This window comes from Hippoglossus stenolepis, chromosome 17 (assembly GCF_022539355.2).
Source record: "Hippoglossus stenolepis isolate QCI-W04-F060 chromosome 17, HSTE1.2, whole genome shotgun sequence".
Classification (NCBI taxonomy): Eukaryota; Metazoa; Chordata; class Actinopteri; order Pleuronectiformes; family Pleuronectidae; genus Hippoglossus; species Hippoglossus stenolepis.
Genome location: NC_061499.1, coordinates 1778455 through 1791932, shown reverse-complemented (window position 1 = coordinate 1791932; position 13478 = coordinate 1778455). Strand labels below are relative to the sequence as shown.

General features: G+C 46.2%; 1 protein-coding gene across 1 annotated transcript in view; it reads right to left on the bottom strand.

Moving 5' to 3' along the window:
• Positions 1–730: 730 nt before the first annotated feature.
• cacng7a (calcium channel, voltage-dependent, gamma subunit 7a) overlaps positions 731–13478 on the bottom strand; it is a 28452-nt gene continuing 15704 nt past the window's right edge. The window contains exons 3-6 of the mRNA XM_035182670.2: positions 11684–11770; positions 11440–11580; positions 6927–7072; positions 731–4027 (exon numbers count right to left, since the gene is read on the bottom strand). Coding sequence (XP_035038561.1) covers positions 3506–4027; positions 6927–7072; positions 11440–11580; positions 11684–11770 — 896 coding nt within the window. The 3' untranslated portion in view covers positions 731–3505. The remainder of the gene's footprint in view (positions 4028–6926; positions 7073–11439; positions 11581–11683; positions 11771–13478) is intronic.

The window sequence follows — 13478 nt, the reverse complement described above, 5'->3', positions numbered from 1 at the left end:
TCACTGCCTCGTTCTCACTCCCACAGCAGCAGCAGAGTTCCAGAGAACTTTCTAATTAGTGTTGGGGCGAGCTGTCTGAAATCACAGAGGTGTCATAAGGTTGAGAGTAATTAAATTGGACCAGAGAATTTCAGCAACAGCTCTGTTTGCTCTTCAAACCTCCTGAATACCAACGTGCAGCCGCAGAAGCTAAACTCTGAGCTGAGTCCCTCGTTAACCTCGTTAACGAGCAGCGGCTCTAACGTCAGACAGGACGTCAGCTCGTCAGCAGCAGGGACCTTCAGCTTCTCACCTGAGGAGACGTCACGGCTCTGAAAACACCTTCGATTAGATGCACAGAGACGTTTACTGCCTCTGTGGGACGTCTGCAAATCCTCATCTGTGAGATTTTAAAACAAAAGAGTGAAACATTCAATTTGAATATGAACTCAAGACTGAAGTGATTCAGCTCCCGTCCCTGTAGCGATCTGCTGTGTGTTGTTCTGACACGTGTAATAATCCAGAAACACTTCACATCACAGAGACGGACTCACACTCTCATGATTCACTTTGTTCTCAGGCCTGCAAACATCACACAGGCGCTGAAGTAGCATCTCGTCTGAGTGTAAAACCATCCAAATCTAATTACTATCAAACTCACATCTCTGAAGATGAATACAGGGCATTTTTAACAGTTTTAAATGAGCAGATAAAATAATAATAATACAGAATAAATGAGCGAATAGTGAGCTGGGACCAGGCAAGCTTTATTGGTATTAAAGTTAACGAACACACGGCTGCAGATAAAAACTTCACTCCTGCAAAGTGATGGAAACAAACAGGTATCCAGTCAAAGAAAGCAAAGATGTAAACTCGAATGTTCTCTACTCGTTACAGCGTGAACACGTATTTACACCCAGGTCACAGTCCGGAGAAACGTGTGTGCGTTGAACCACGGAGGCGAACGATTAGAAAACTTCGTCCGCTGCGTCGGAGCTCAGCGTCTCGGCTGCGATTTGTCTCGGGAAGAAGTCGGCTACGTGAACGAGTCTCTGCGTCGTGTGAGCTCACGACACAGAGCTCAGCTTTGGCAAATGTAAATAAACACCAGCGGAAGCTGTCGGCTGCTAAAGGACTTTTCTACTTTTCATTTTCACAGAGCAGATATTCATAAAAGATGCTAACATCGCAGTCGCTTTGCTACGCGGTTTTCTTTTGTACCACAGGCTGTGAGCGTAACGGTCCCCCGCGGGACTAGAAACGGCTACAAACGGCGCCCTCTGCTGGGTACGATCCATAATACGCTTATAAAACAAGAGCAAAATAAAAGCTTAAGTTCGTCACTGTGCAACATTCGAACTTCGATGGGAGTCAAACTGAGAAACGTGTTAGCGACATGGTTTTTCTTTTCTGTGTAAAAAAACTAAATAATATGACACGTTTGTACGTTTGACTCGTGGCTGTTGTTCATCGTTTGGCCAAAGAGCTTTAATCCTAAATAAGGGAAAAACGTCCTACTAGTCTATCGGAGAGTAAAACAAAATGGACGACACGGCGGCCCCTAAAAGTGAAGCCAAATCATCAGAACAGGTCATAAACTCCGCCTCCTCCATGTCAGTTAGAAACCGGGTGAAACGTCGTGATTGACAGGTGAGACTTACTCTGACTCCACATGACGTCAGAAGTCCAAGATGGCGGCGCCTTCGTCCAAGATGTTTTAGCTATCGTGTGGAGACACGTCGTCCATCTTTGTGTTGGTGCAACGTTTGAGGAAACGTCTGTTTATTTATGAGGTTGAATTAAAATAAGACAAAGTTACTGATTGTTAACACGATTTGTTGGATGATTTTTGGAGCTTCGTTTAACACAAAAACACATTTGATACGTTTTCTGATATTTCCTCTTTTCTAAATATTTGTAAATCTGGATGCAGTAGAAGGTGGAATCTTGTTCTGGTGAGAGGAAGCGAAGCTACATCACATTAATAATCGATTAAAACAGGCAGTAAATTGGAATTCAAGGCCATCTGCTCCTCAGGTTTTCAGTTTGCTCCCCATGGAAGCTCATGTTTATCAAAGTGCAGCGTCTTCACCTCAAGTCCTCGACACACACACACCTTCCATGTGTTTATGAAACCGGGAACAGATCCATTTCTAATCGGTCGCTCCAGGAAGCACGACAATAAGCAATAAACCGGGAAATGTTCGTTGTCAGGAATCATGTCGAGATGATGAGGAAAAACATTTCCACCAGCGTGCTTTCATTTTCTGATTCAAATGGATTTAAGCAGAATCTGAATCCCGGCTCTCAGACGTCTGCTCCCTCTCATCTGCTCGCATCATTATCATTATATACACACCTCTCGTCTCCATGGCAACAGCACCAAAAGTCCAAGGCATCCGTTCGGATCGCACCACCGGTGACGGCGCTCCTCGTTCGGTCGGAGGCTCGATGCTCTTCTCTTTTAAAAAATCTGAAAAGTCTCCCGTCGGTGACGTCCTCGTGTTTCATTCCACGAAATGTTGAACATTACATCCCGAAGCTTCGCCCTCGAAATACAAACAGCTTAGAAAAGTCTTGAGCTAAAACACCTAAAACTTACGGTAATATTTACAGTACAGTACAGGACGGGAGCGAGGTTTTCATTAACGTGGAATTCAGCCAGTGTCGGAGAGAGGGAAGAAGAAGAAGAAGAGTTTCTCTACAGCTGGAGTATAAATCTCTATTTGAATTCACGGTTTCTCTGCGGACACACGAGTCGTGGCTGAAGGTCACGGTTACAAAGTCAAACAGTGTGAGCAATACTTATATAATACATAATATAATCGAGATATTATCTATCACTGTGGCAAGTTTACTTTGAAACTCAGATTTCCATGGACAAGGTTTGGGAAGAGAAGCAACAAGTTCTGAGAATAAAACCGTTTCTTTCCTCTAGCGTGTTTTTTGAATTCCTCCGTAAAACTAATGTTCATAAGTTAAATCACATAGAGATCGGACTGTGGGACACTTCATTGAATCATTTATGTAGAAAGTCCCTAAGCTTCCCGAACGTGTCCATGGAAAAACAAACCTACGATAAACGATCCCTTGTCATGTTCTCGAGCTTCTGACAGAAGAGCAGGTGAAGTGTCTTCCGTCCTCGGTTCTGTCCCGTCTGTGAATGGACAGAGTTTGGACATGACTTCATGTTTGTGTCTCACGCTGTTTCCCGTGGATCACGACCCTGATGGTGAACGTTCCCGTCACGAAACCTAAGAAGCTGCGTCGCTGCTCATTACTCCGTCCCCCTCAGAGCGTTAAAGGGTCCGTTGAATGTCCGTCTCCATCTCGGTGAGTCAGACCTCCGCCCACCTGACTCTCCTCCCCTCTCTCCTCCTCTCCCCCTCCTTCATGCACTTACCCTCCTCCCACACTTAGAGGGAACATGATGTGTGTGTGTGTGTGTGTGTGTTGTCTTGTGATGTTTGATCAATCTAGGCCCCCCCCCCACCCCTTTGTGTATTCCCTTCCCTGCGTATGGAGCCTAGCACGGCGAGGCGCTCATTCGCATGTGCGTGTGATAGCGGGGGGGAGGCACGGCCGAGGGTGGCGCCCCCATGGGCAGGGACTGGGGCGGGGGCCCACTGGGGTGGGGGTGCGGGTGGCCGTGGGCGTGGCCGTGGGCGTGGGAGGACCTGGGTAGGGTGGAGGCCGGGCGCAGGGGGTGTGGATAGGAGGAGGAGGTGGAGGAGGAGGAGGCCGGCTGGAGCTGGTAGCTGGCGGCCGACGAAGGCCCGGAGGAGGAGGGCGTCGGGTGGGAGGTGCTGCCGCCCTTGGGAGGCGCCTGGGGGGGCGGGGTCTGGTTGAGCTGGATGGAGATGTCGGAGGAGACGTCGGAGGCGCTGCGGCCGCGCTGCGGGGGAGGCCAGGAGTCCGGGTGGAGGAACTGGCCGCTGTAGTCGCTGCAGTCGGACATGCGGGGGCGGTAGAGGGCGGGGTGGGGCCTGTACAGCTCCTCCTCGGCGTAACGCTTCATGAAGAGGTAGACGGACATGACTCCTGCGCCCTGGACACATGGAGACACATGGAGACACACGGAGACACAGAGACACAGAGACACAGATTCATGAGATCAACTCGTCCACATGAGAAACATCGGTACCAGCGTTTGTTTGCTGATCGGAAAACTTTGATTTGACCCAATAAACAATGTAGAAAAGATGTGTATTTATGTTCTGAATTGAAGTTCTTTATTTATGTTGTATTTGTGTTTTCTTTGTATTCATAGTTTTTATATAGTTGTAGTTGTTTGGATGTTATAGCGCTTAAAACCTGTAGAGACATTTTTTATTTAATTGTTTTTAAAGTTGTTCTTTTATCTCTTTTCTATGATTTGCTCACTTCATATGCACTTATATTAATCTACTACTATTATTATTATTATTATTTATATTATGTAGTAGATTGTTAAAGTGTAAAACATCTCCTAGTCATACTGGTTTTATAACGACATCTTAGATCAGCTGATATTTCAGTATTGCATATTCTTACTCCCTAATATCTGAATCAACATCGTTCACTACAGAACCAAATTGTTCGGTTCTAATTCTGTTTAAGATTTCAAATGATAAAAGTCTGATTCTTTCTACAAACTACAGTAGTTCCATGTTTCTCCCTCACACACTGTGCAGCAAGATGTTAAAAAGACCGAAAAACCCTCTGGATCCAAAAGGAGTTTAACAAATATTTTAATAAGTTCATAAACTTTTTCTGAACCAGAGGAGGTTTGTTCTCCCTCGTGTTCTTCGTCGGTTTTATTACTCAGCTGATGAATTAAATGGTGTTTGGCTGTTTTCCTCCGGTGCTTTATTTCTCTCTCATGTTATGATTTTATGTTCTTTCGCATATTGGATGAATCTGAAGAAGCAGCAGAGGTGGATGATGAAGACAAATCGCCCACAGGGGCCATTAGGTTCTTAAACTGTGTCGAGTATAAAAGTGATATTATTAACATCCCGGTCGTAAACAGCTCTGGTTATAGTTTCTGACAGAGTCAAATGAATAATTAGGTTCCGAGGGCGTCTGCGGGAAAAGTGCAAGGACGAGATTTCATCCATGAAAACTGAACATCGGTTTTATCACGAGAATCCAAACGAACTGGAGAAACAACAGAGTCAGCTCGATCCCTCAGTGTGTGTCTGTGTGTGTGTGTGTGAGTCTGTGTGTGTGTGTGTGTGTGAGTCTGTGTGTGTGTGTGTGTGTGTGTGAGAGTGTGTGTGTTCGAATAAATTCACAATATTTTGCAGAGTTGACAAAAAGGGTTGTGCTGCTCCTGGGAAATGAACAATTATCAAAAATGTATTCATGTTTTCACCCCCGCATCCGCAGAGCGTTCACAGCTCATTCACTATTCATGCAAAACATCATCGCTACAACAGCCCTGAAAGTTGAGACTTGTGTGTGTGTGTGTGTGTGTGTGTGTGTGTGTGTGTGTGTGTCTGTGTGTGTGTGTGTGTGTGTCTGTGTGTGTGTGTGTGAGAGAGACGGAGGGAAACAAGACGTTTAAATCATAATGTTCTTTATCAAAATGTTTTACAGCGAGGAGACAAAACCAGGGAGGAAAGAGCGACGAGAAGAGGATGAGAAAACAGAGGGAATCAAGGAGGGAGACAGATGATTAGAGAAGGAAAAGATGAGAAGATAGAAGTGTAGAGGACATAAGAAGAGGACGCCTGTGAAAGACAATGAAGAGAGGATGAAAATTACAGAGAACAGAGGAGAAGATGAGTGGAGAAAGAAAAACAGAGAAAAGAGGAGATGAGAAGAACAGAGGAGGAGAAACAGTGGATGAGGAGAAGAGAAGAAAGAAGTAGATTTGAGTGAGAGAGAGAAGAGGAGAGAAGAGGAAGATGACGACAGGGAAGAGGAGGAAAAGACAAAGCGGAGATAAGGTGAAAGGACAGAAGGGAGGAAGAGGAGGAGGAGGAGGAGGAAGAGGAGGAGGAGGAAGAGGAGGAAGAGGAGGAGAGGAGACAATTAACGAACCAGAGATAAAAGACGAAAGAAGAGGAGACAAGATTAAAGTAGAGGACAGAAAGAGAGAGAGAGAGAAGAGACAAGTGGAGAAGAGAGGGATGAAAGAGAAGAAGAGGAAGATCGAGAAGGAGGAGTGGAGGAGTGGAGGAGTGGAGGAGTGGAGCCCCCACATCCCCAGTGAAGAACACTGTGCTGCGACGGAGCTGCTGCCCTCAAGTATTCAAGCTATTAACATTTATGAATATTGATGCAGGATGACGGCTCCTACGCAGTGTGTGTGTGTGTGTGTGTGTGTGTGTGTGTGTGTGTGTGTGTGTGTGTGTGTGTGTGTGTGTGTGTGTGTGTGTTACCAGCAGTTTTTGTGTGTGTGTGTGTGTGTACCAGCAGTTTGTGTGTAGCTGCACATGCTCGAGTGTATTTAGCTAAATTGCGATTGGTCGTCATCCAAACCAGATTCTGAACAATCTGTATGAGTGTGTGTGTGTGTGTGTGTGTGTGTGTGTGTGTGTGTGTGTGTGTGTGTGTGTGTGTGTGTGTGTGTGTGTGTGTTGCACATTTAGTTCTTTATCAGCATCAGTAAATGTAAAGCTTCAGCACATGTTAGTACTGAGAACTGCTCAGGGACTGCAGTGTGTGTGTGTGTGTGTGTGTGTGTGTGTGTGTGTGTGTGTGTGTGTGTATTTCTTCAACATGCATATTCAGTGTGAAAACTTGTATGTGTATTTGCATGCACACTTCTGTCTGCGTGCACGTCGACATAGTGTTATATACAAGCAGTGCACCCACATGTTCGTGCATGATTACGTGCGTGTGTGTGTGTGTGTGTGTGTGTGTGTGTGTGTGTGTGCTGTGTGTGTGTGTGTGTGTGTGTGTGTGTGTGTGTGTGTGTGTGTGTGTGTGCGTGTGTGTGTGTGTGTGTGTGCGTGCACCTCTTTGAGCAGGAAGGAGGAGGCAGCGAAGGCGAACGACCAGCCGTAGCGGTAGTGGAAGAACTGCTCTGGTTCTCTGGGTCGGTTCATCACCTCGTCATTGATGCTGGAGATGTACAAGACCAGACCCACCACCAGACTGAGGCCTGTGGACACACACACAGACACACACATGAACAGACACACACTCTTATTAGCACAAACAGAGGTTCTCCAGTGATGCTTTCACACATGAACTCAGGTGGATGTTCACACAGCTCTGGACTCTCCCTGGAGTTTGTCCTTCACACTTGACGGACGCAGCAGGAGATCCTTCAGCTCAGACGTGTTCACATCAACACAGAAACGTTGAGGTGAGTCGAGGAGCAGCAGGAGGAACGTTGAGGTGAGTCGAGGAGCAGCAGGAGGAACGTTGAGGTGAGTCGAGGAGCAGCAGGAGGAGGCTCAGGAGGAGGCTCAGAGACTCTGAGTTATCACCAGGGGGCAGGAGGAACTCCACAGAGACTCCAGAGCCTCTCACTCATTTACGTTCTCACACACAGATATTTCTTTATTTTATTTCCATCCATCAATGTGGAACAATACAAACTGCAAACAACTAGAGAATCAGGAGTAATTACTCTACAATTATAATCCCATCTGAATAGGCCTTCAGTGTGTGTGTGTGTGTGTGTGTGTGTGTGTGTGTGTGTGTGTGTGTGTGTGTGTGTGTGTGTACGTGCACATGCTCTGTAGCTGGCAGAGCTAATGATAACGTGTCCTGGTTGTTCTGTAAATAGGCCGAGAAAGCCCCAACAACAGACTGTGGTAAAGAGATAAACAAGGACACACACACTACACACACACACACACACACACACACACACACACACACACACACAGTGAATCCTCAGTATGAGTGTGTCAGAGCTTCCTCCCCTGTCGACAGACACCCGCTGCAGCTGACCTCCAAAATCCTGCAGCACAGAACCTGACTCACTAAACACAGGAAAGATGCTTCGTACTTTGACTGTCGACACGATACGAACAGGAATAAAACACACACCGGCCGACATGGAGTTTTTACAATGTGTCCGGCTGGATTTCAGCCTCTGCTCCGGGGCGTCCCAGAGGCTGCAGGGAGGTGCTCCTCCTCTTAACTGTAACTCCACCTCTGGGTCAGTCGGCCGGTGACGCTCCTGGTTCCTCCTGCAGGTTCCCAGAGCTGCAGGTTCCCAGAGCTGCAGGTTCCCAGAGCTGCAGGTTCCCAGAGCTGCAGGTTCCCAGAGCTGCAGGTTCCCAGAGCTGCAGGTCAAACTCAGACTGTTTCTGTGTTCTGGACTATTCCTAGCTGAACTGGGAATCGAACCTTGAACCACGGCAACCGTTTAAACCACTGCAATCACTGGTGTGAGGTCTTCAAACTGAGTGAACATTTTAAAAACGCTCAGTAGTTGAAGTCTTAAAGCAAAACGCCACTTGATCAGAAGTAATCTACAGGAAAATGTAACCAAGCAAGCGATGCTTTGACAAACAGAAGGAAACAGACGAGCATCTGATCTCAGATCTGTTGTGTGCTGCACGCCGAGCAGAGCGGGAGACGCTCGGTCCTGAAGAACCAGGCAGAGGGAAGCTGCAGGTTCAAGTTTTCACTTTGCTGCTCCGTGTCCCCACACGAGCAAACACGTGAAATGATCGTTAACATATTAAAAAAACTGCTGTAAAATAGAAATGTTGGAATAACAGGAGTAATATTTCCTCAAATTGCAAAACAAAAATTGAATTCATAAACATAAGATGAAATAGTTTTCTTCCAATATCACTGCAGTTTAAATACTGTATTTTCTTACTAGTCCTTTGAATTGATTTTGTGGCCTCTCTGTTAAAGACGTGAAGATTAAGAGAAGCTTCGATGCATCTGGTAACTTTTTCTCTTTCCTCAATCCAGTGTCATCAATCCTTACTTTTATATAAAATATAAATATGACAACTGGTGAAAGATTTTAACTCAGAATTAAATACAAAACCATCACGAAAGGATCACAAAAGATGCAGTTCCCTCATTTGGCCATCAGATGGGGGTGTTGTGTCTGAATGCTCAGACGCTGCATGTGCGTGAACGTGCACACACACACACACACACACACACACACACACACACACACACACACACACACACACACACACACACAAACAGCTGCTGCACATCCTCCATGTTGTGACCTCAAGGCAACGTGCGACTCACAGACACACACAGAACCGACTCAGACGAGGTTTTGGTGCAAAGTGTGTTGTTGCCTTTGAAAAACTCACTTTTAACAAAAACACACACAACGTCTGTGACCAACATCCAGTTTAAGTGTTGTCAAAATCACATCCATGGATTTCTGGGCTCAGTTGTGTCTTCGATCGGACAGAAGACGCTTTTCATTCTTCTCAGCTGGAGACAGACAAAGACTCGTTGAAATGACTTCTCCAGTCGGGACATTGAAGTTCTCTCCGTCCCTTTGTGAGCTGCAGGCGGCAAATTGATTCTATTGTGTTGTTTCTTTTAAGTGAAATTTATAACTTTTTACTTCTGTTTTGACATTTTTTCAATAAGCTTGTGAAGATAAAAATCTTTAAATAAACAAATAAGTAGTTTTCACATAAACAAACAAACCAAGATGGATGAAAACATAATGACCCTGTGGTTGTTATAATATAAAGTGTGATTAAAATAAAACGTTTTCTAAATCACATCAGGACAGAGGATCTTTGTGTTTGTTGTGTGTGTGTGTGTGTGTGTAGTTGTGTGTGTGTGTAGTTGTGTGTGTGTGTAGTTGTGTGTGTGTACGTGCGTGTGTTTTACTGCACTTTGGCTCTGAGACATTTCTCTGACATCATGTTTGTCCCTAGTGTCCAGTCAGCAGTCCTCCACGCTACGCTAGCATCTGTCAGCTAGAGAATGAGAACCAGGAGGGTGATGTCATCCTGAACGAGGCCCAGAAAACTCCCAGCAGCCACTTCACCCGCTGAGCGCCGGAGGAAACAGGAAACGTCTCAACGTGAGGACGAGACGCCGCCGCTCCGACTGGCGAAGGTCTTAAATATGTGAACGTTTTAAAATCAGAAGCTTTCTTAAGAGAAATGTTTTGTCTTCCTCTGTAACGTCTCTGTGTGTTTTAGTTCTTCCTCATTGATATTAACCTGTTGTGATGAAACTAGAAACTAGACAAACACCTCGGGCAGGATTAGACATGTTATATCTCAAACGATATCTTACGTCTTCTTTAGCTGCGACTGAAGCTGCCTTTGCACCGAGCAGCCGAATGTCTGAATGGACGATATCATTCGGCTAAATGCACGAATCTCTCCTCTTTTGAATAAACTATAAAAGCATTAATGTGATCAAACCTTTTCTCCAGTAACAGCTGCAGCTGCGACGCTGGAGCAGAATCTGACTTTGCTCTGAAGGTTTGTGTCGTTTTCCTTCAGATCTAAAAAGTGTCGTCCTGAAGAAAAGCAGCTGCTCATTACGGATCTTCTGACTCAAACCTCGAACTACAACAGAGACGACTTCCAGACCTTTTGGTTGAAACTCTTTCCTCCTGCAGCAGAATCTCAGACCCAAGCTGTCCTGCAGCCTCCTGCAGCACTGAGCAATTATGTGAATTAAATCCAGTTGGATGTTCAGTCACCGGCGAGAACAAGGAGACGTCTGACGAGCCGTCAGCCGGGAGAAGAGAAGCTTTCATCCACTGAGCTGAAGTTTTATCATTAACCTTGAAGAACGTCGACTTTTAACAAGCTCACTTCTTCTTCTTCTTCTGCTCGGATGATTTTTAACTTCTGATCAGTCTTATTGCTTGTTTCTACAGTCCTGATGAATTATGGGTAAAGGTGTGACTGGGAAAAAAGGCTTTGAAAGCTTGAATAACCCAGAATCCGACGTGTGATTGGTGTTTGAGCAGAGAGCAACAGGTTCCTGCCTCCAGCGGGAAATCACTATCTCTGAGAAGTGGGTGTTGTAAACTCGCCCCTGGAATAACAAGGTACAACAGGAGCGTAGATTTCAGAAGAAAGATTCAGAAAGTACGTGCACCAGTTTTCAGATCCACATTCACGAGGTTTTAAATCTGGAAAACCAACTGATGCACTGGGAGATGAATCTGAAAATGTGATTGAGAAACACTGGGGTTCGTAAATCGTTAAAAGAAATAATGTTTTCAAATGAGAAGAGCGCACTCTTGAATAAAGATAAGAAACTGCTAACACAATGTTTCTGTTTCTCCGACAGCTGTGCACCGACTGTCGTCTCCCAGGCTCCGTCAGAACGACGCCGTGAGGACGGAGAAGAATTGGAAAATATGGAATCAAACCATGACAGGAAACGAGTCTGTGGTAGTTCAACAAAAGTATGAAGTGTTCTGCAAGATGTGATTTGTCTGCAGACGACTCCATCTCCAGACTGAGGAAGGTTTTTACCACGTTCAACTTTCAACAGAGATCGTGAAACAGCTTGAAGCTCGGCCTCTGACTAACGAGTCCGTACCTGACAGGATGAAGAAGATTCCAGATACGAAGGCGAGGATGGTGCGCTGAGGCCGGATGTGTCCGATGTTGCTGATGACGAAGGCGGTGAAGACGAAGAGCAGAGAGACCATCGGGAAGGGAGTGGCGGTTCGGACCATTTCTGCAGGAGGAGGAGGACGCGATGAAAGTCGTGCATGTACGGATATAAACCACAAATTCAAGTATATTAAAGTTTTTAAAATGTGAGGATGCACGTGACTTACTGAGGATGTTGGCCGTGTTTTCTGTGGTGATCTCGATCTCTGGCTCGGTGAAATATTCTGACGCCACACATCGGCCCTTCTCCGGACCTGAGAGGGAAACAGAACGACGGAGGTTATTCAGGTCGTCTTCAGGTCACGGACCACAAGAAAATGTTAGTTGGAAAACAGATAGAGGGAGACGAGAGGTGGAGAGAGAGAGAGAGAGAGAGAGAGAGAGAGAGAGAGAGAGAGAGAGGAGGACAAGAGGAGAGGGAGAGAGAGAGACAAACAGAGAAACAGAGAATGGAAGAAAGAGAAAAGACGGAGGTTCAGGAGCAAACAAGGTCTGAGCCGAGAGAGAGAAGGGAGAGCTGAATACAGACACAACATTAACCTCAACACACACACACACACACACACACACACACACTCAGTTGTTTTGTTATTTGGAAGTCGTACATCAAATTTCAACCTGAGGATTGAACCCACAACCTCCACGTTTCCCCAGCTTGAGCCATTTGGTCTGACCCCTCACTTCGGGCGTCTCACCTCAGTTTTCTTACAGACTCAGCTGCTCAGTTTGAGCTAATACCAAGTTTGAATGGTGGACGATGCTAAGTTATGTTTCTGTGGTTGTTTTAATGTGTTTATATCGTTAAAGCTTGTGACAGGTGATCTGCTGTAAAGCCGTTTGGTGCACGGTGATATTTAAAGGATAAATCACAGGGTAATAAGTTTGGATTAGTTTAAATAAACCTTTGTTCAGGTTTTCTTGGTCTTTCAGTTCGAGCACATTGTGTTTTCACGACTTTAATCTGAGTCTAAACAAGATTCTCTTCAGGCTAAGTGGCTTAAAGGAGGTTGGATCATAAACGGCTACGACAAACGTTCATGTTGGAAGTTGGAGTTGGAGGAGTTTTTGTAGCTTGAGGGTTGCAGGCTTCCTACTTGTGTTCAAAACTCAATATCCAGAAAGAGAGCGAGTCAAAATCTCTCAGAAATCGAGCTCAGCCGCCTCCGAGCGCCCTCAGGGAACAAGACTCTGAATTACTTCAGGCCGACTCTCCGCCTCTCCAGTAGGTTTGCAAGTCCGGCATCCAAAGTAAAAAATCATTGAAATGTTCCAGGAAACGAGGGTCAAGCGTCCGAGCACAGAGCTCAGGGTGTGAGAGAAGCTCGGCAGACTGGAAACAGCCCGACGGCCTGTCGGGCTGTTTCCAGTCTCAGCTTCCACCGACACAGAGGCTGTCGGGAGCAGCGTGTGCGTCCACATCAAGCTGCCACACGGACCGCGGCTTAAAGAGAAGCATATGGTGGATCAGATATGATGTAGAGAAGAATATGTAGGAGTGCTGCTGCAGTGTCCGAGCAGCAACACAACACACACACACACACACACACACACACACACACACACACACACACACACACACACGCACACACACGCACACACACGTTCCAAATGCCACCAGCCTCTTCCTCCTCTGACCTTTTGTACCAGGCGTCAGACAACAGGGAAACACAAATATGGCCGCCTCCCTGGAGCCAGACCATCATGACCCGACACACAGAGACAGCCAGAGCAACAAGGACAGTCAGTATCCGTGGTGTCCACCCCACTGAGTGTGCACGGGTGTGTGCACGGGTGTGTGCATGAGTGTGTGTGTGCAGGAGTGTGTGCACGGGTGTGTGCATGAGTGTGTGTGTGCAGGAGTGTGTGCACGGGTGTGTGCATGAGTGTGTGTGTGCAGGAGTGTGTGCAGAAGTGTGCAAGTGTGTGCGTGAGAATGTGCATTAGCGTGTGCAGGAGCGTGTG